The 20,525-nt window shown below is 40.1% G+C and overlaps 1 protein-coding gene across 16 annotated transcripts in view; it reads right to left on the bottom strand.

The window, feature by feature from the left end:
- Positions 1 to 518: 518 nt before the first annotated feature.
- Positions 519 to 20,525, bottom strand: part of DTNA (dystrobrevin alpha) — a 222,407-nt gene continuing 202,400 nt past the window's right edge. For 13 of the 16 annotated variants that reach the window (XM_069854059.1, XM_069854058.1, XM_069854056.1 and 10 more), the window contains 5 exons: positions 18,885 to 19,044; positions 16,020 to 16,109; positions 15,300 to 15,468; positions 14,423 to 14,555; positions 519 to 4,030 (listed from right to left, as the gene is read on the bottom strand). In XM_069854059.1, the coding sequence (XP_069710160.1) occupies positions 3,875 to 4,030; positions 14,423 to 14,555; positions 15,300 to 15,468; positions 16,020 to 16,109; positions 18,885 to 19,044 (708 nt within the window). In that variant the 3' untranslated portion in view covers positions 519 to 3,874. Of the gene's footprint in view, positions 4,031 to 10,332; positions 10,380 to 14,422; positions 14,556 to 15,299; positions 15,469 to 16,019; positions 16,110 to 18,884; positions 19,045 to 20,525 lie in introns of all 16 variants that reach the window. The other 3 variants (XM_069854064.1, XM_069854065.1, XM_069854072.1) reach the window with 1 other exon arrangement.

The raw sequence follows: 20,525 nt of genomic DNA, 5'->3' as shown, positions 1-20,525 counted from the left end.
AGTAAGAGCTCTTGCTATGCAACAATATGCTTTTTTAGGTTAGCAACTCGTTGTAATTACCAGGATGTTATATTAAATAACACTTTAAAACTATAATTGGAAAAATAAAGTTATTTTGTCCTTCTGCAGTAAAAGACAACACGTGACTGTGTATGGCAAAGCCAAAAAAATGCACCTCTTCCAAGGTTTTTCTCCTTCTAAGGACAGAGAGAAACAGCAGGTAAGAAAAATTACAATATTGCAGATAGGGCTTTAGTTTAGGTTCCTAAGGACCAGAAAGAAAGAAGAAACTGCTTGAATCACTGAAAGCAGGTGCTGCTTGGTGCCATGCTCAGAGTACTGAGCAAAGCGGTGGAAGGAGTCCTCTTGCATAGAGGTGGAGGAGACTGTGGGTGAAGCACAGATTGCTTGTTGTGCAATGGAGACACATTTTCCATTCCTAGTGAAAAAACCTTGCGCTTGGGCTTCATGGAACAGGACTTCTGAAATCAAGCCACAAAACAGAACGCTCCATAAACTACTTTTAAAAATCTTTTTAATGAAGAAATAATTCCATTCCAAAATATAGACACACAATTAAATAGTTTAATCACTTCAAAATATAACATGTCCCCAGTAGGTTCCAACACACACACACACAAAACAATACTTAACAGCAATACAAAAACCCCATACAATAGCAGGTCTGTTACAATACCAATGAATATTGTGACATCTTTAGTGTCTCTGTATCTGTCTCAAGTGGTGTCAAGTACAGTAGTTTTAAAAATGTCTTACAGTTAGTAGCCTCAAGATGTAACTCTTCGTACATTATTTTTCTTTTTGGTTCAAAGGTAAAAATGCCCTTTTGTCTTCAGGACACAGTGGAGCGCTGGTTGTTCACAGCTCCGTCTGCTAAATTGAACCAATGTGATTACAGCAACCCGAGGTTGCAATATTTACAAGGTCTATCTACAGTAATCGCCAAGAACCAATAAGGATGGAGAAGATGACTGAAAGTAAAGGCGGACACACATGATAAATTATGATGCAACAATTTGGCTCATGCATATAAGAAAATACATATTATATCACAACAAAGGCCACACACCTTTTTATGCAGTTTAGTTAACATTACTACTTACAAATAACCCATCCTCCACCTTCGCTTTGGACATTCGAGGACCCTATACATCTTCACATCCCTGTCTCCTGATTCTAAACCACTGTTATCCCTCCAGTGACAGTAAAACCACCCGGAGCTTTAACTGTTGTGGCAGGCCATTGATAGTTAAGAAAAGGCCCGCGCTAGGGACCTCTTCTGAAACTCTGTTTGCTTTAATGACCGCAAACCACAACCAAAATAATGTTCAACAAGCAGACAAAGACCAGCTGGGTGAAAACACAGCCAGCTTAACAGTTGGAAAATGCTTAAAATAGATGTTTGGAGAGCCAAGTAAGAGGTGCTTCATCTCAAGAGCTCAAGGGCGTAAGGGACCCCCAGAGCTCTGCTAGGGATCACCATGTTGACACCAGTCTGGGAGAAAGGCACTTGATATACCAACTTTTTTTCCTTGCTCCTAGTCTGGAAGCCCTTGCAATGGATCCATTCTAGTTCATCTATTTTAAGCATAGCTTTAATGAGCACGCAGACATTAAGATGATGGGAGGGATCTATCACTCTGGGTAGAGTTAAACACGACATGGGTTGAATTAGTCAGCCATTGCGCATAGCTGTGTGCTAGCTTGTTTTCTCTCTGTTCAGGAAATGCTTGCGGGGAATCCTGAGCTGACAGCAACATCTACAGTTTCATTGGACTAGCTTTAAACGTGGAGTGCTAGGCACTAGTGAAGGCTCATCCATTCCTGAGAGGAGGTTGGAGGAGGGGGCATTGGAGGATACAGTGCCGGCTTTGCCAGGATGGCACATACCCCAGGAGTAAAGACCAGTGACTTGAAAAATGAAAAGCTTACATGAAGATTTCTGGATGCTTTAGTATGCGTTTAGATGTTTGTGACCAAGCTCAGATATGCAAGGAGATGCGGACAAGAGATCTGCATATGCAATACAATAAGAAAGTGAACAACAGCAGCAGGTCTTTCATACAGATACTCATTCCCTAACACAGTAAAACAGCCACGAGCCTTGAGAGTGCATGCAAACAAGTGGGCTTACTGGGTCGAGCTACATAGCAATCTCACGTAAATACAGCAGGGCATATCCACATAACCATGAAAGCAAGGACAGATAAACCATGGTAACCTGCTTTAGATGGGCTCTCATCACTTGCTGTAGGCATACTCTGCTGGTGTGAAATATCTGTATGAAACGCCACTGCTTTTAGGGCTGTTAGTGTCACTTCAGGTGTTCACTGGGAGCCAGAATATTGTATTAGGGCAGTAAAACTCCATCAGCACAGAGGCTGTCCCAAACTAACACACTGGGCATCTCAGGAGGGCTGTGCGTGTGACACTGCACTGCTGCTACTGCCCAGCTTCTGTTCCAGCTGTTGCTGGCCTGGCTTTGATTTCCCTGCACGGCAGTGCTATGCGCCACACAGGTGTCACCTTTATTTCCAAGCAATATGCTGTGGGGAGGACATTCCAGCTAGTTTGTGTCAATCTCTGCTCAAGGGTGAGAGGAGTACTAGGTTCGTAGTCACAGCAGAGCAAACACTTTTTAGCTAGCAGTCTCACTGCCTAATCCAAATAGCCAGGTAAGTCCCCTTTCTCCTGAAATGTCTTGATGCTTGAAAGATACTATACTGTACAAAACTCCAATTCTGTAACTGTATGCCTGTCCTTCTGAAAAAACCCACTCCTTTTCTTGTGCTTTTCACTGACAGCTATTTCTCAATCCATCTCCAAAAGAGTCTCACCACACATTTCCAAGAGTGCATGCAGAACATCTGGTGGCTGGCTAAGGCAATACACATTTGGAAATAAAAAGAGAACAGTTGCAAGCGCACTTTAAGCCTGTACATTTAAAGCTGAAGGCCTCGAAAATAACATAATGGAGCGGGGAGAGTAGGAGGGGCAGAGAGATGGGAAGAGCCAGTTTGTTGTACACATGCTTACTAAAGCTAAAACATCAATGAAACAATACCATGGAGGATTATACGTAACATCAGTCAGTTCAGGGATCTTATGGCACCTGTGGTTTATAAACAGCTTTAGCAACGAGTATTTCAAAACATAGTTCACAGTTTTAAGAAGATCTGTGCTGATTTAAAAACTAGATTCTATATCATTTGAATGTCACCTTTTGTATATGATATCTATTTGGAAAAAAAATATTTACACTAACTTCTATGGCTGATTTGTTAGATTATTTTGAAAGGAACATTCCTAAGTTATACATTAGCCCTAAATCAGAGAGGTTTTTTATTATTATTATTATTAATTATATTATTATATTATTTTAGTACATTTTGTATAAGTCTTAATTTAAAGACTTGCAAACAAATTGCAAATATAGTCTGGCACTTTGTTTTTTGGGCTACTATATATATACACTCAGGAGTATAATCATTCAGTGTTAAATGCATAATTGTAGCTTTTTATTTCTTCTGTGGAAAAAATGTACAGTGTATAGTAAACGGATCTACTAAAATCTCAAAGTATTCAGAAATCAAATTTCTATCTATAAACAGTATTGTCATTGTAAACTGAATAGGTTCAATATCATGTGCAAAGGGTTTACGTGAGTTATTAATACCACCATCCTTTGTAACAGCAGTACATACGTCAGTCTGTTTTGTTTACCAGTAATGAGCCATGTTACAGAAGATGTAGCTAATATAGGTTAGCTTTAAACAAAAGTCTTGTTGTCAAAAACACACATCTACAAACTACAACCCTTAGAACAAAAGTACTGTGCTACAGTCCTTGGAACTTAGTTATGAGATTTTTTTGTCAAGAGACGCTGCACCTCTTGGTTCCACTCTTCTGTGAAGTTTGCAGTCAAGTTTTCTTCATCATCTGTCCGAAAGCAGCTCTCCTCATCATCGGTTCTTACATAGCTTTCGTTGTCTGTCTGACTGCAGCTTGCCTGTTGAGAAATGTTTAGGAGAGCTTTTTAGAAGGAGGGCTGGTTTAAGACACTGCACCCACACAGAGAGAGCAAGTAAAGCCCTTGCCTTCTGCTCTATAGAGAGAAATGAGGGGGAGCTGGCCAATTTCTGTAGTTATCCCTGAAGAGGTTAAGAAAGTGAAAAAGCCATTCTATCTGCCTGAGCCATAGGTATTTGAGCTGTAAACACAAACTTACAGGGCACTTGGGCAGTTGGAAATTCTTACCACAGATGAGAAACCTGTTGTCTGCTCTGCTGCGGGACCCTGGGGTAGCTGGGTCTGCACTGACAGATTTGCAGATGTTCCCATTTTCCTTTCTGTTTTACCCTTCCAGGTTGCTCTATAATTAGATTATTGGTAGTGAAACCACAGATTACTCCCTGTGTGCACAGTATTCAGTCACCCAGTTAAAAGTCACTCACCATCGGGTGCTCCCTCTCACATGTAAACATCTCATCCCTAATTTACTTGCTCAAGTATACTTCTCAATGTCTAAAAAGAAATGCAGTTACTTAAAAGGGTGATCCTGGGTGCTATAACTCATAAACAGACTAATCTGCTGGTGCATCGATTTCTCCTTAGTGCTCTTCTGTATCCTGAAGCATCAATACGTATTTTAAATTCCTATACCAGAGGCATCAAAGGTTTAGTTGGTAACAGAAAATACTTGGTTGATGGCTGCTGCTCTTCCTCACAACTATGTCAGGATCTACAGTAAGATCGCAAACTTCTTCTTTTTGCTCTTTTATCACAAAGGCACCGTTTACACACTTGACTCTTTCAAGGTTAAGGAGCTCATTCTTTTTCTCTTGAACTACCTCAGACAAAAAACCCAATTTGCATTACATGAGATCTGATAATAACAGCATAAAAGACCAAACCCAACTGACATGAATTCTTTTCTACTCATTTCAGCCATAAGGCTGATCTACAAGATGAGAGATGAAATGCAAATTACTTGAGCAAAAGGGAGTTAAACTAAAGCTAATGAATGAAGAAAGGTCAGGTATTTTAGCTTGCTTCTTCTCCTTCCTGGCACCATTTGATTATATTAATTATTCAAGCAGAAATGCTTCCACCTGATTCCTTAGGATATAAGAATGCCAAATGGTATAATGATTTTAATTTAGTATCTCCTTGTGTTAGGCAGTTAGAAAAGACCTAGCTTTATCATTTTGTTGATAAATGGAAAGGAAACCTGCACTGCAAGTGTAATGAGAGGTTCTCAAAAAATTTCTGAGGTACATTTTAAATGAGTATTTTTTACAAATCAGCCATGCATCTGCCCCGCTTAAGTCTGCAAACTAACTTGGAAATCCTGGTAAAGGAACATTTTGCTCTTCACAATTCAGCCAAAAAATGCAAATGAAAGGCACAGAAGAGGCCAGTTCTCAGCTGCCTGATACTGATTTTTATTAAGTCAGTTTCAGGGTTACCTAAATATTGTACATCTCAATTTTCTTTATGGTATTATTATAAACCATGAGAGCAAAATAAGAGTGGCTTGTGAAACACTGGATGCATTAAGATGCGCTCATTATACTGCTAATTCTTTGGGTTTGCTTTGAATTTTCTGTATAAATTACTTCTGTTTGCTGGAGTACGGAGAGGGTTATCCTAAATTCTCTTAAGGCTTCTCTCTGTTCCACAGCCAGTACTAATAAACTTCAGAGCTCTAAATTCATTCATGTTGGAGATGCCAGAATTAATTCCAAGTTAAGATTCATTTGATTTGTCATACTATAAAACTGTTTCTCCAACTTTTCTATAACTTTAGCAAGAGATTCTTTTCTGTCACTTATCATTCAGTGATTTTCAGAACCTGTCCCTATCACTTGTGTAATTTTGGAATTAAATTCACAAAACTAAAGCTGTTCCTTCCCAGTTAACTTGGTCACAGTTCTTTTACAGCTTTTTTTATGCCAACATGCTAAGAAGAGGAGGACTTAAGGAGAAAAACAGAGGAAAACCAAAATATAGCTGAGTGAATGCAGCAGACAATTTTGAAAATTATTGCACTGTCAGCTTGCCGTTCTGTTCAAATGGAATAGTCCACATAATGCTGGTTTTTATGTATTGGTTCAGAAAAAAACAAAAAAAGGTGCTGAATCATTTGATTATGCAAGTAGACTACGCCTTATGGATGTGAGCAGCTCATCTAGTGCCTATATTCTGCTTCTTCACCATTGCATCACTGACTTAGAAGGAAGAGGTGAGGAAACTGGGCTTGCTGAGGCTGGGACAGATGTGACAAGGAAGGATCAGTTAGCAGCTGTTTGAGGGGTAGGTACATGGAGAACAAAGCCAAAATCTTCTTGGCATTGTTGGAGCACACAACAAGGACAGATTGCATTTTGGGAGGCTGAGGTTGTATGTGAGGATGGGAAAGAAAAACATGAGGAGGGTTGCATGGTGGTAGAGGGGGATGCCCAGAGAGGTGGTGAAATCTCCATCCATGGAGGTTTTCAAGATGAGGAAACTGTGACAGTGTTAACTCAATAAAACTTTAGTCCTGGAAAAACAGCAAAGTTGAATAAATAATAATTTAACGTTGCATTCATATAAAAAAAGCTGAAAGGATTTGGGGGTTTTGTGTTTGAAAAACTTCCAGCTGGTTCAATACGAACTATTCAGTCACTTTTGCAATGCTAAATGTCACCCCGGCCATCCAAAGCCCCACACGTCACAATTTATCTGATACAGTTTTGAACAAGTGAAACAATTTCAACCCTGAATGGAACTGAATCTCTACCTTAAATTATCACACGTTTTTGTCAACATAAGAGAAAATGTGATCACAGCTTAAAATTTGAGAACAAAACCTCTAATAAGGGCTCATCTGTACCCTCAAGTAGATGCTTTCGGTCTGATTTTTATTCAATTTTCTGTTATAATAATGCATTTAATTGAATTAGACATGACCAACTAAAATGTTGCTACACCAGCACTAAGAAAGCGTTGCTTTAAAAAAATCTAGGAAACTGTATGTCTCATGACAACATGTCTACTGCACAAGTCACCTGCTCTTCACTGAAAATGGCAGCTCTTTAACAACTTTTAGAGATTGAAGTTTCTGCTCCCATTGGCTACCCTTGGCAAAACAGCAACTGCTATCAGGAGGACAAAGGCAAAGTAATGTCAAAGTTGCATTTTCACTTACTTTTAAGATCTGCCTACAGCCTGCTGAAAACAAGCTCAAATTCACTCTGTTACTCTATTAAAAACAAAACAAATGGTACTGAAGTACAATTAATATAAAAAGTAAAAGGAAAATATGACTAAATTAGGTTTTATATATGACTGGAACCATCTGGTCTCTTGGGTATTTGTTATATTAGATATTATTTCCAAATAAATTCTAGAGATTTGTACATTTAAAAATGCAAATGCAAATAGAATGCAAAAAGCCTTTATCAAATGACATCAACACCACTTGTCCATGACTGATAAATGAAGAAATGAATAAAACTCTGTGGCAGGACATCGGTGGCAATATCACTCGTAAGAAGCTATAATAAATTGATTCTTTTTTTCCCCACCTTTTTAAAAATGAGGACAAATGTAATGGTGTTGTGAGATAAGAAAGTCTGTTGGCTTTCTACCTCATATGGACATCTAGGTAATAATATACTGACTGTATTTGTATCATCATCATTTAAATTGAAAGGGGGTAGATTTAGATTAGATACTAGGAAGAAACTTTTTACTGTGAGGGGTGGTGAGGCACTGGCACAGGTTGTCCAGAGAAGTCGTGGATGCCTCATCCCTGGAGGTGTTCAAGGCCAGATTAAATGAGGCTTTGAGCAACCTGATCCAGTGGAAGGTGGCCCTGCCCATGGCAGGGTGGTTGGAACTACATGATCTTTAAGGTCCCTTCTGATCCAAACCGTTCTATGATTCTATTGATTGAATAACATTATCTTAAAGGTGAAAGTCTTGATGCAATTGCTAAGCTTAAAGCAAGAACCCAACCTAAACAGCAAAAGCACATTAGACTTTGTGACTGGTATGAACAATTTTGGATTTAATTTTCAAAGGTTATGTAATATTATTACCAAATGAAATGCACAAGATACTTGTCTTCCATATTCACAAGAGAGAATCTTGAGAAGACCAAGCTACACAGGTGTATTTGTCACAATGTACCATAATAAAGAGTTTGTTTTTGTGGATTTAAGTGAAGTGCCAAGTTCACTGATTTTTGTTGTTCATTTCTACAGGACACGGCTATTACAACTGGTCAGAATGTTTCAGTCTTGGGTACTAGCTGAAGTGTTCCCCTGGGAGCCAAAAAGAGTTTCACTATGGGAATAACCAGAGCAGAGTGCTTTTAAAAAATTCCTTTTGATAGGGTTTCAAAAGCTTTCAAAAACATCCAGAAGGTGAGATAGTAGCTCAGTCTCATACCTCTGTTAATTTGAGATAGGATACATATTTTCAAGAACGTTAGGCTCTACAGCAGTGCGTTTCCCCACATCACTATGCTAACACTGCTTCCTAACGAAAGCAGAAACCATAAATGGGATTGCCTGAGCTTTGTAATTGCAATGAATAGAATTTGTATTTCACTTAATGCTGCAAATGGTTTGTCTGAATGCTACTGCCCTATAAAGTCACAGTTATTCATAACTGTAATTAAACTCAGTTATATATAACATGTCTAGTATATATATATACACTTATACACACATACACTGTTGCTGAAAGATCTGTTTTCATTTTTATGTGACCTGACCTATAACTGATGACTGCAACAAAACAGAAGAAGAAAACTTGTCTTTTCTGGCCATCAGTGTTTAGGAAACTCTACACAGCTCATGTTCTTAACAAGGCAACTGAGAAAATGGATGTAACCTGAGGGGAAACATTAGGAGAATTTTTATGACCAGTTATTTGGTGTTTATAGTACTCTGGATATTGCTATTTATCTGGTTTTCACATCCATTTATTTTGCTTTAGCTTCTAGAGACACTGAGACAGATGCTTCAGAAATGCCTAACAGGCTTTAACACTGAAGACTGGCAGCTGCTTGCACAATGTCTACACTTTAAATTCAAATTCTACTGTCATCAGAAGTTGCAAACCCCTTGAATCAGGGTCAGATTTTGCCACCAAAAATACCATATAAATAAGGAGGTCTAGCATAAAACATACAAACTCTAGCAATATGAATGCCTACTAAAGTTGGCACAGGCTAGTTCACTGGTTTTGTTTATCTCTGAACGTGACTCTGCTTCCACCTGGAAGCGCCCATTTGATAGCTGACCTTTAGTTGTCTTTAGTTCCGGCTTTGAGAAAAAGACTCAGTTTGCACATCAGAGTCAGACCCCTGTTTTGATTCCTCCTCCCTTTCTAGCTCTGTTACCCGTGGTTCAGTGTCACAGCAGGATGGACTGCATTGTCTCACTGCCATTTTCACAGCAGGGTACTGCATTCTCCTAGAAGTCAGAAATGCAGAATCCGCAGCTTCAGATGAGGCAAGAGGGAAACGTGAGGTCTCCCATTTCCTGGGCAAATGTTCAAAATAACAGGCTACCTCGTAAAAATAGCTGTTGTCTGTGTTCCTGAGTAAAAACACAATCATTGAACTCGGCATCAAACTCAGTGCTGCAACTGTGAGGCTGGCATGTGTAAGGGACATGACCTTACTATGAGTGAGCAGGGATTTTACAGACTTTCTTGACTTATCTCCGAATTGCTAGACTCTACCCAGTAGCTGAGTGTACCTTGCACTTTGGATTGGACCATTTTAAACTCCCCCAGCACATCTCAGGACACCTCTGTGGTTAAGCAGCTAATGGATTGCTTTCTTTAATGTTTGCCTAACTCCTGTTTCACACACACTAGAGCAGATGTTCTGTTCTCACCAGAAATTATCTATTTCAGTTATCCTAGGAAGACTAAAGCACTGCAAAGAATTGAACTCAGATCTCCTGAAATGTTAGCCGTTTCCCTGTCTTCTGGATAAGGTTTCTCTGCAGTGGCTAATATATTTGTCATCATCTCCAGGGACAAAAAGCCAAAGTCCTCACTCTTACGGTCAAGAAAGGAAAAACATAAGAAGGGTGGTGGCTAAACAGGAATCTTCAGGACCGGGACTGTATGTTAAATAGATTACTAGAAATGATTTAGAGACAACCCTAGGCATCCTAACACAGGTTAAAAGAAGACAGAAACAGCATCTTCACACACACTCAGGCAGCACAAGGCGTACTGCGATTGAAATACACATTATGAGGATTCATGTCAAATATTCTTCTAAATTATAGTGATACTTACTTGAGAGGAGAGAGAGAAGGATATTGCACTCAACTTTGCAAACTGACCTGTAGATAACAGAGGACAGAAAACAAGAATACGACAAATTAAGCCAGTGAGCAGCCAGGCAGTGTATTATTCTGAAGAAAGCCATGCACAAGCCTAGAAATAAAGGGAGCTATTATGGATCCAGGAAATAAACCCTATGAAAAGTATCTTACACAACACATGCAGCAAAAGACTGTAACAGGAACACAACTGGTATAGCAGATGTGGGAGGATAAGCACTGTTAGCATTTATACTTGTGCACTACATGTGTTTTTTTTTCTTGTACAGAAAACATACTTCAAAAAGAGAGAAAAGCCTCCTTTGAGGTTCCCTGTCCCAGATTTCCTGTTTATCTTGAGTTTTCTGCTCATACTTTAATACTAATTTAGAGTTTAGCTTGAAAATCTTGCTTGGATACAAGGTGACACGAAATAACAAGAGTGGGTTTTGACCAACCATCTTCCCCGCTACACTAGGTCTACACGTTTTTCTAAATGTGCTGCTTTGACACAAAGTGAGACATTTAATAAGATAAAAATGGTTACCATATTGTTACTTAGGTTACCATTCTGTAACCTTAGTAGGAGCTCCTCCTTCCAGATTCTTGTAGCTGACAATTGCGCTACAATAGCTACAGCCACCAGCTTTTTTTTTTTTTTGCTATCCAGATGAATGCAGTGTACATGTGAGTACAAACAGTAAAATAGCCTGTAATTAATTCCAATAGTTGGATGCAAAATAAGAATAATTGACTTGGCCACTGTTCAACAGGATACCCTAAACAGAAACTTTCCTTTGTTTTGGCATGTAGAAAGACAGTTGTGTCTTCACCTTTAAAGACTACTCAGTGGTACTAGTAGAAAAAGGAATAGAATAGCAAAATACCACAAATCAACCGCAAAGTGCAGAGAATAAGCCAAAGCCAAAGCATGTGTCTCAGGGCCAATACGTGCCACTATCCAACCATCTCCTAATCGTACTAGTGGTTCCTGCTAACTTAATACCTATTCTTGCTTGCTTTAAACCCACTCCCTAACCAGAAGGGCATCAGCCATAATGGAAAGGACTTAGCACATTGCACGCTTTGGGTTCGGGGTTATCGGTTCTAAATAGTTTCTACTTACAAGATACTACAGTCAAATCATTGCCTGATAGAAGACGACAATCTTACAGACAGTAAAGTAAATAATGAAATTGTATTATTAATACATAATGAAATTTCTTCCTCTCCCCTCAGCGAATACATTTTTGAAAGGGAAAAAAGCCTTTCTCTATTTCTGTTCGTTTGTTGTTTTTTTCCCCCCCCCCAGTATGAAATAATCATGTAAAACAACATGGAACAAAGTTCACCTGGGTGTAGACTCAGCTGACCTAAATTCAAAAGGAGTTTTACTCTGACATTGATAGGGAGATTTCCTCACTTTCTTCAGGGAATGTTGTCAGAAGACTGTAGAAAAGCTCTGTTTTGACTGAAGCAAGAGTAGCACCCAGTTCTATGGAGTGACGTGTATAACTTCTATTGCACAACAAATGCCCTAATTTTGCAGTGCACATTCATATTTAATTTTTTGCGTGTATGAAATCCTGTTTTAACTTGTGAAACTTATGTAACACTTTTGCCATATATTGCACTTCTGTGCTGTAATCAAAGTACAGTCAAATCAGTCCATCGTTCTTACTAGAGAAAATGGAATTTTTACCAGCAATAATAACATTTATTATTTCATGCTTGACAGTTGTCACCATTGAGGTACTCCATCTTTATAACTGACAATTACTTTCCATTACATCAGCAGTAGCTGCTCATCCTGTTCAGAAGTTTAAAGGCTGTCATTTTGGTCATTTCTTGGATAAAAAATTGTGACCAAAAAAACTATGCAACCCACTGTGGCCTTGGTAGACAGTATATAACAATTTGGCTCCTGTCATCGAGTCCTTAAAGAACTTTGCAATGAAATAGCTTTTGGCAGGCTACTATGAACATCTAGCAGACCCTAGGTAAACAACAACAACAAAAATGATGCTCCTATCAACCTCAAAACTGCCTGTAATTTTGATAGCAGTCAATGAACTTTTGCAAGAATAACTTATCCTAGCAGCTTTACAGAAAAGAAGACCAAAATAGCAGCAATTCTTCATTTGATCATAAGCCCATCAGTCTCGTATTCTTGTTTCCAAAGTGACTAGCAGCAGACACCAGAGAAAAACTACAAGGTAAAAAGGCCAGAAGGTGCTTCTGAACCTTATTTCCACACATCTGATCTCTCAGTACCTGCTTAATCCTCTTTTTTAGTCAGTTTACACTTTTGGTCTCTGTTACACTCTGCAGAGGTGAGTTCCAATTTTTAATTGATCATCATATGGGAAAACAGTTATTTTTAATTGCTTCAGCTCTGCTCCTAAATAATTGAGCTGCCTATGCCCTCCTACCAAAGCTACTACCAACATTGTAAGAATTAATGAATTTTATAACAGGATGACCCAAATCAAAATGACTTAAAAACTGTCAAGTCTATCACATTAGACAGATGTGAAGACCATTACACAGACAAGACAGATCTTTCAGAATTACAGAATTCCACATCCCTTTGGCAGATTTGCTGTACTCAGACTCTTAAACAAATAACCCTTGAAAGATTCCTCAGTGTAAAGCTTGACTTGGCCTCTTTCTTTGCCTTACACAGTTTGTCTGAAGGCTGGCCATTTGTGTGTTTGTTTTGTGGTGCCAGGAACGAATAGTGGAGGTGGTGCAGCAGCAGAGCTCTCCAAGGACTTGGGATTTCACCTGAGGGCCTCGTCTGTGGCACTAGGTTCAATGGAGGGGAGGTGCAGGAGCAAGCACCGCTCCCCCTTGCCAGGCCGAGCTCAAGGTCTGGAGCTGCTGCTATAGGGGGAGGTGACGCAGTGGCGGGTGCTGACCCAACCCAGCCCCAGTCTTCTTCCACCCACCAGGCTGCCGGGCCGGACCATCACAGAAGACGTGGCAAGACCACCCCAACATGTGATGATGGGGGTCAGACTGGCCCTATAAAAGAACCCGCAAGGAACCATGCAGGTGGCTCTGTGCTCTGACTCCCGCACTCTCTCTCATGCTCTCTCTTGCCCATCCCCTCGATTGGACCAGCCTGGATGATCTGGCCTGGAAGAAGCAGCTGCAGCGACCACATGCTTGTGAGGAACTGCTGCTTCCCATCAATGTGGTGATTTCTTTCCTTTTCCCTTTCTCTCCCTCTCTCTATCTCTGTCTCTCTCTCTTTCTGTCTCCCTCCTGCTACCTTACACTGTGCGTGTCAGACCAGATCTGAGTGACCTCAGTTGCGTTCAAGGGTCAGACTGTGATCTAAACAGGTTGGGATTTGTTCCTGTAACTTTAGGAAGTTGCACGTGATGTCTCGTCTGTGCACCCAAGTATTTTGGTCAGAGCCAGAATAAATATTGCTTTTGATTTTCCTCCTGAGAGTGACCTTGTTGGCTCCCAGATCACTGCACAGATAAACAAATCCCCCCCAGGCAGGCTTGGATGTGAGCATGTGGCTCATAGGTCCAGGGCGTGACACTCAGTGGGTTCTTAATGACAGATCTATAGGAATGTGCTTGTTGAATACTCGGTCCTCTGGGATGCAACTGATTTCAGACCCTTTCCTCTCCTTCCAGATTCTGACAATGAAAATAACACACAGACTGTACTTGAACTTCAGTTCACACTGGAGAAACCATTATGAATGTTTTTCGCTACTGCAGAAAAAAATAATCTAAATCTAAGCAACTTGGTAGGCACTGGGAGAGGACAAGCTCAATACTGTCCCACCTGATGCCCTAGTAAGCTTAAGGACTACTGTTGTGTGCCTCAGGCTGTGTGGTCTTCCTGGATATATACAAAGGCTAGATGCATGTGTGTCTGTGGAAGAGAACAACAGCAGTTTTTGGAATGTGACTGCTCTAGTAACTGAGAAGAAATCACACCGCAGGGCCCAGGACAGGTTAAGAAATACACTGGGCAGGTCTGGAGCGTTACCTTCCTCACTTATGGAGAGGTATGGGTGGCTTGTGTCCTTCTCCTACCTGGTACGCCTCATCCTGCAGCTTCTGCTTCAGGTACTCCTCCATTTTCAGTTCATTCTCCAGCTGGCGGACAGAGTCATTCTCATAATTTTCATCATCTGCTCTAACATAGGGGTCTCCATCTTCTGTAACCCTAAAGACAATTATTAATAAATAGCCTCCTGAGATGAATGACATTCAGAGTTGCCAAAACTTTCTTTTATTGTAAGGTATGAGGACTGCGGGACACTCCTAGTCCAACCATATGTTCTGTTGGTTAGTATTTCCCTGGCAGTTGAAAACACTTCTGCTACTTCCCCTCTCCAGTGGTCTGGTATTGATGAAGTAAATAGACCAAAGGCCATATTATGCTGAAGGCATTTGGGCGTACAGCCCTACAGAAATGTGTAACCAAAGTTCTCAATAACTTGACACAAAGAGGTTGAACTAAAAATAACTGGAAAGATGCCTGTTGCCTTTGATTGGGAGATTCAGGTTCTCAAAATAAATTGATCATCGATCAATTGAGATGATCAATGAAAAGCATTCTGTTTTTTCCACTTAAAAACTTTTTTTTCCTCATTGCTTCCTACAGGCCACTTAGTATGGCTAAGCAGGGAACGGGACTGCAGGGTATACTATGGAGCACAGTTGTCCCACAGCTTCCATGCTGCCTGAGTATATCAGGCTGGATGTGAGACAGCTCACTGCTGAGGGCAACCTAAGTTCTGCCTTGTTTACAGAGCTCATTACCACCTAACTATGAAGCTGTCCTCATTTGGATTTAGGCTTTTTTTTTTTTTGGTAATGAGATAGTTAAGAGGGAGAGAAGATGCTGCATATTGTTTTCAACAGGAAAAATAGTAAGATTAAGAAGGTGAATTGAGCAGGTACCCACATGTCACTGCGGATGGAGCCGGTGGCAGCAGCACTGTGGATGTACCCTGGCTTCCGGGCATGGATCTGAGCGAGGAAAGCCTTCTCAGATGTTGGGGATGGAACAAGGTCATCAAAATGAGTTCGTCCAAATTCGGAATCCACATTGCTTTCTGTCTCGCTGCCCACTTCTGTGAAGCAAAAGGTGACAACATGGTTCCATTTAACTTTCACAAGAGTAAGTATACTTGCTTATTGCTCCAAGTTTGTCTCTGCCTTTCAAATTTAGAATGCCACCTCCTCATAATGAGTAACAGTATCTCATTCTAAATATATATCTGCAGAGCTAATTACTTCCTTCTTGTGGTGGGACAGAATAGCAAAGCTTTTATTTATCTTGGTTACAAGGTAGGATATTTTTATAAGACTACTACAGACTGCATTTTACAACAGGTCCTATATGTTCTGTACTGAATAAAACTTCTGAACAGCAAAATGTCACTCCACGTGGAATCACAAACTCCTCAACATTTTCACTGTATGCAGGTGCACCTCTACATCCATGGTCTTCAGAACTGCTGTATTCCTGAAGCTGTTATTTAGGGATTTTTTTTCTAAAGGCATAAAGAGCTTTGAAAACACATTACACTGCTTTTTTACTAGTTTATATTTTTCCACCTCCCATTTTTTCAAATGTGAAACGTCAATGTGGTGACTATCCACCCTTGTCAGCCTTACTCACCAGAATTTAGTTCTTTTACCAAAGAAGACATGGTGTTGGTGATTGAATCTGCTGCTACCAGCAAATCATTTCTTAAGTTCCGTCTTGCACCTGAAGCAAGAGACAGACACAACAGTGTTAATATTCTTCACAAGGCATATGTTTTCCTCTTGAAAGCAGTTTTAGCCCTGCTGTAAGCTGCCATTGTGATAATTCAGGGTATCAAAGTCTTTACAAGGGACACGTGCAGAAGAGTTCTCTGCAGAATGTCTCATTTACTTATGCAGTATGCAAGAGCAGAAGCCTGCCCTCATGCTTCATTTAATCACAATGCCAGATATATGGAGATTATTCATTGCCATCAAGGTTGCATTTGTGTGGTGACACCAGCAGACCAGGCCTGGAAGATTAAATCCAGCATGAACTCATTTAAAATGCCTGTGGGGGAGGAGGGAAGAAATGAAATGTTTTCTCTAAGTTCCCACAGCTCTGTTTAATGACACCATTATTGCTAGGTATTTGCCAGTTAATTATGGCAAATGTTGAAGAAACACACTTGACCTCGTCAAGACCGATATGGTATTTTCATCCTCGCTCCCTCTCAGCCTTTCCTGTAGCTCAAGGACTTCCTTGTATATTCCATAATTTACTTTTTCACTTCTTTTTTTTTTTTTTTAAATAAAGGAACCATTCCCTCTCCAAACAGCCGCAGGCTGCTTTTAAACTCTTTCTAATAATGGATCTAGACGTGCTTCCCTGCTGGACCTGGCAATATTCCCTTAACCATCAATCATGAAAGATCCTTGTGAGCTGCATGAAATACTCTTCCTAGGAGCAGGCTGTGGGCAACGTGTTATTAACTCCCTCAAATCCCAAACATAGCTCATATTGTAGCTGAATAATCAATACATCCCACAGAATCTCTAATCTTCCAGACTGGACTATTCACAGGAGCTGGCAGGATTTGATCGCTGTAGATTCTTCAAAACTGGCTGAATGTAAAAGAATACATTTAAAAAATTTCCCCAAATCCTAAACATTTTCTTTTTAATATATCCATTAGCAAACAGTTACTAGAAAGTAAATTAGTTAATCTGTCTCTTATACACGGACTCAGATAGCCATTCCCTTTCTAAAGTCTTCTCAATTCTGTATCTCTGAACTATTGCAAACACTATGGAAGATAAAAAAAACCACAGAAGAAACCATGCTTTAACCACGGCTTGTCTGCATTGTGCGTATATAGGTAGATCCCTGTTTCTGTAGCACAGAATAGAGCCATAAAAATCTCAGACCACCTCCCCCTAACAAAATCGTATGTCAAGATGTGACAGAACAGCTGGCTTCAAGTTCTTTAGGTCTGACCTTCCCATCTAGAGAATATGGAAAATAATGACATAAAGCCAGATATTTATCTAATGCAGCAGTTTGTAAATGTGATCTCTTACCTTTCTATATTGCTTTTTCTCTTGAACAGATTTATATACTTAAAAAAAGCATTTGCTTGAGACAGCCTTAGTATTATTTATGGATATTTTATTGTGGCCACTACATTATTTATCTTACTGGAATAACCTGTCCTATAACAAAGTAGGGGTTAGTGCTTCATATTTTTGCCTGCAGATTTTTTTTTTTACATCAGAAAGAAAAAAACCCACATCTTGCCTGTTTCTTTTGCCACAGAAAAGGAGACATCCAGCAACCTGTTAAGCTGGGACTAGGAATTACGCCTTGGTAAAACATGTTCAATACATGAATTGACTAGTGCTTTAGTAGAAAGTTCTTGATAAATTCAACCTTGTTGTAAGATACACACAGGCACAAGTGCCAAGGGGAAAGGTGCATGAGAAGGCTGAACTGAGACACAAACATGCTTCCACTGTAGCAGAGGAACTCCAGGGCTCCAGTTACATTTGATTTGTACCAGGGAAACAGGGAAGAATGTATTCAAATAAAAGAACTGTAGTAATGTAAATATTTTAGGAGAGAGCAGATTTGAAAAAGAAAGGATATTCAGGATATTTCTTCATTTAGATCACATAGACTACTTACTTCTTTAGTATTCAACACAATCATTTAATCTGTGGCCTTAGAAATTCAGGACAGTTTAACATTTATTGTTAATGGATACGAGTGGAAAGAGGAGTGAGAAACATAGTGCAGCCCATGGAAGTTTTCTAGATGCAAAGGAAGAGTTCACCTAGACTTCCAGACTCGATTCCCATCTAGTCTAACTGTACCCTTCTCAGAGGCTCAAAGCAAAAGGTCAAGGGACAACAGAGACAAGTTGCATCAAGGGATGTTCCAGTCAGATACAAAGACAAACACTTACACAGTAAGCATGGTCAAACATTGGAACAGAGGCTGTGGAAATAGTGTGCCAGGAGCCACCCAGAACTCAACTGGTTAAGAGGTCTAATCTCACTTTGAAGCCCTCTTTCTTGCAGCAGAAGGACACTGTGACTTACAACAGCCCTTTCCATCTGAACTAATTCTATGATTGTATCACTTATTCCTAGAAATGTCTTCCCTTAAATCCAAACACACTGACAATGCCTTGTTGAAGTCAATAGCAATTCCTCTTCTGGTTAACAGAACACTGATAACTGGTCTGACCATCTTGCATCAAAATTCCCTCTTACCACAAAATCCATTAATTGGCATCATTGTCCAGTTTCTGCTTACCTGCTCACTTTGGCAGAAAAGTCTGATGGCTGACAAAGTTGATTTTCTATGGCTAGACACAGATGTTGCAGATTTTTTTTTGTGGTTTTGTTTTATTGAATGCAACTCAGAAGCTCGAGCTCATTTAGTCATTAATCACAAGAAATAATGATTCTTCAAACAGTCTCTAAGTACCTCAGACAAGCTATTAATGAGACTTACTTTGTGCAAAGGCTTCCTGCACATCTCCTCCCACTCCGGTCAGAGAGTCCTGAGGTGCGTGGGTTGGGGTGGAGCAGGCAGAGGCAGACCTGATGGGCATCGGAATCGGTCGACTAATAGTGTGGCTGGGTGAGGAACGTGGGGAGCCTGCCCCTTGGGTCTGCAGAACAATCACAAGGGGTTAAACAGGTCTTTGCAAGAGTCCTTGTGTCCTGCTGTCCTTGTCCCCAGTCCCTCAGCTTAAAGCCATCATGCTGTTTGTAGGTAAGTTGGGTTACGTTAATTTTGCTAAAAGAAAAACTGAAGTCAGTTGTTAGTAGACAGCAATGCTTCCATGTAGAAAAATAGTAAGTAGGAAGATATGAGTCAAAATCTGACTTCCTTTAAGCATGGGAAAATGTCAGTCAGCTAAATGAAATAATCCAAGTTAGTAAACACCAAAGAACAGATATTCTCTCTGCCCTCTTCCCTCTCTCACTCCCCCAGTTTGCATGCATGTTTGATAAAACATAACCCATTCAGGTTGCGAGAAGGGGAAAGATGCTGGCACCAACATGACTTTCAGCCTGGACAAGAGACTGAAGCCGCTCCTTCCATCAGAGCACTGCAGTGAAAGCTGATTACAGCCCTGCCCTCCATCTCCCTGTAGGAGAAGCTCATGGTATGTGCAACCTCTCAGTCAAATAAAGTGTGACACTTGTGATAAATAATAGAGCTTTATGCTTTTTATTTGGACCTAGAGAACTATTTTAAGCTACTATTAAAATGTACACTATTAACTTCTTCACTGTACAGGACATACTCAGGGACTCCCAAAACACTGTGGCGATAGGGTCATATAAACTCCTGCTATGGGTTCGGCTACTGGAAATGAAAATGTTTTAACACCAGTAACATAAAGGCCATGCTGGTAGCATCTCACAGTTAGGATCAGCTGAAATTCAAGACTTTAGAAAACAGTAATTTTTACAAACACAGCTCAGTGAATAATAAAGAGACACAGTGCCCTTTTCATCTACTGTTTCAAAACCTCTGGGCTTATGTACCCATGTAAGGAAATTCAAATGCTGGAACCCACACCAAACTGCACATGGCTTTTGACAGAAAACTTCTGTTTGGTATATGCCAAGGACGGAGGTGGCTTGAGTGCTGCTAGAGGGGAACTGCTGCCTGGTTGTTTACAGTGAAAAGTAACCTGAGGGCTGGTGTTTCCCTCACTCTGGTTTTATTTTTGGAATTCAGAAAGGATTTCTTATGTTTTCCCATGCCATCTATTCTGACTTCTGTAGGGCTGCCACTGAAGCCCTGATATGGTTTGGCAAATATGTTCTAAAAAGAGACAATAGCAGCTCATTGCAGGAGGAGTGCAGCATTGCCCTTGAGATTTTTATGAAATCCTGCCCCATAAATAATGTATTGGAATACTAAGCTGTTTGTTCTTTTCTCCTACTACCCCTTTCTGAGAGACATTATCACCAGAGAGACATCAAGGGCAAATTAGGTTTATGAGCAATAAGCACATTACTGATGGGAGAACGGAGGTTTTAATACTTATAATTCCTTTAATGATCAGTTTTAGAACATTTAAATGATGGATGAAAGGAAAGTTGAATGTATAAGGGCCAGATGCTCTCCTGTTTC

The sequence above is a fragment of the Phaenicophaeus curvirostris genome, chromosome 3, assembly GCF_032191515.1.
Source record: "Phaenicophaeus curvirostris isolate KB17595 chromosome 3, BPBGC_Pcur_1.0, whole genome shotgun sequence".
Classification (NCBI taxonomy): domain Eukaryota; kingdom Metazoa; phylum Chordata; class Aves; order Cuculiformes; family Cuculidae; genus Phaenicophaeus; species Phaenicophaeus curvirostris.
The sequence above is the reverse complement of the archived record's forward strand: the minus strand, read 5'-3'. Positions and strand labels throughout refer to the sequence as shown.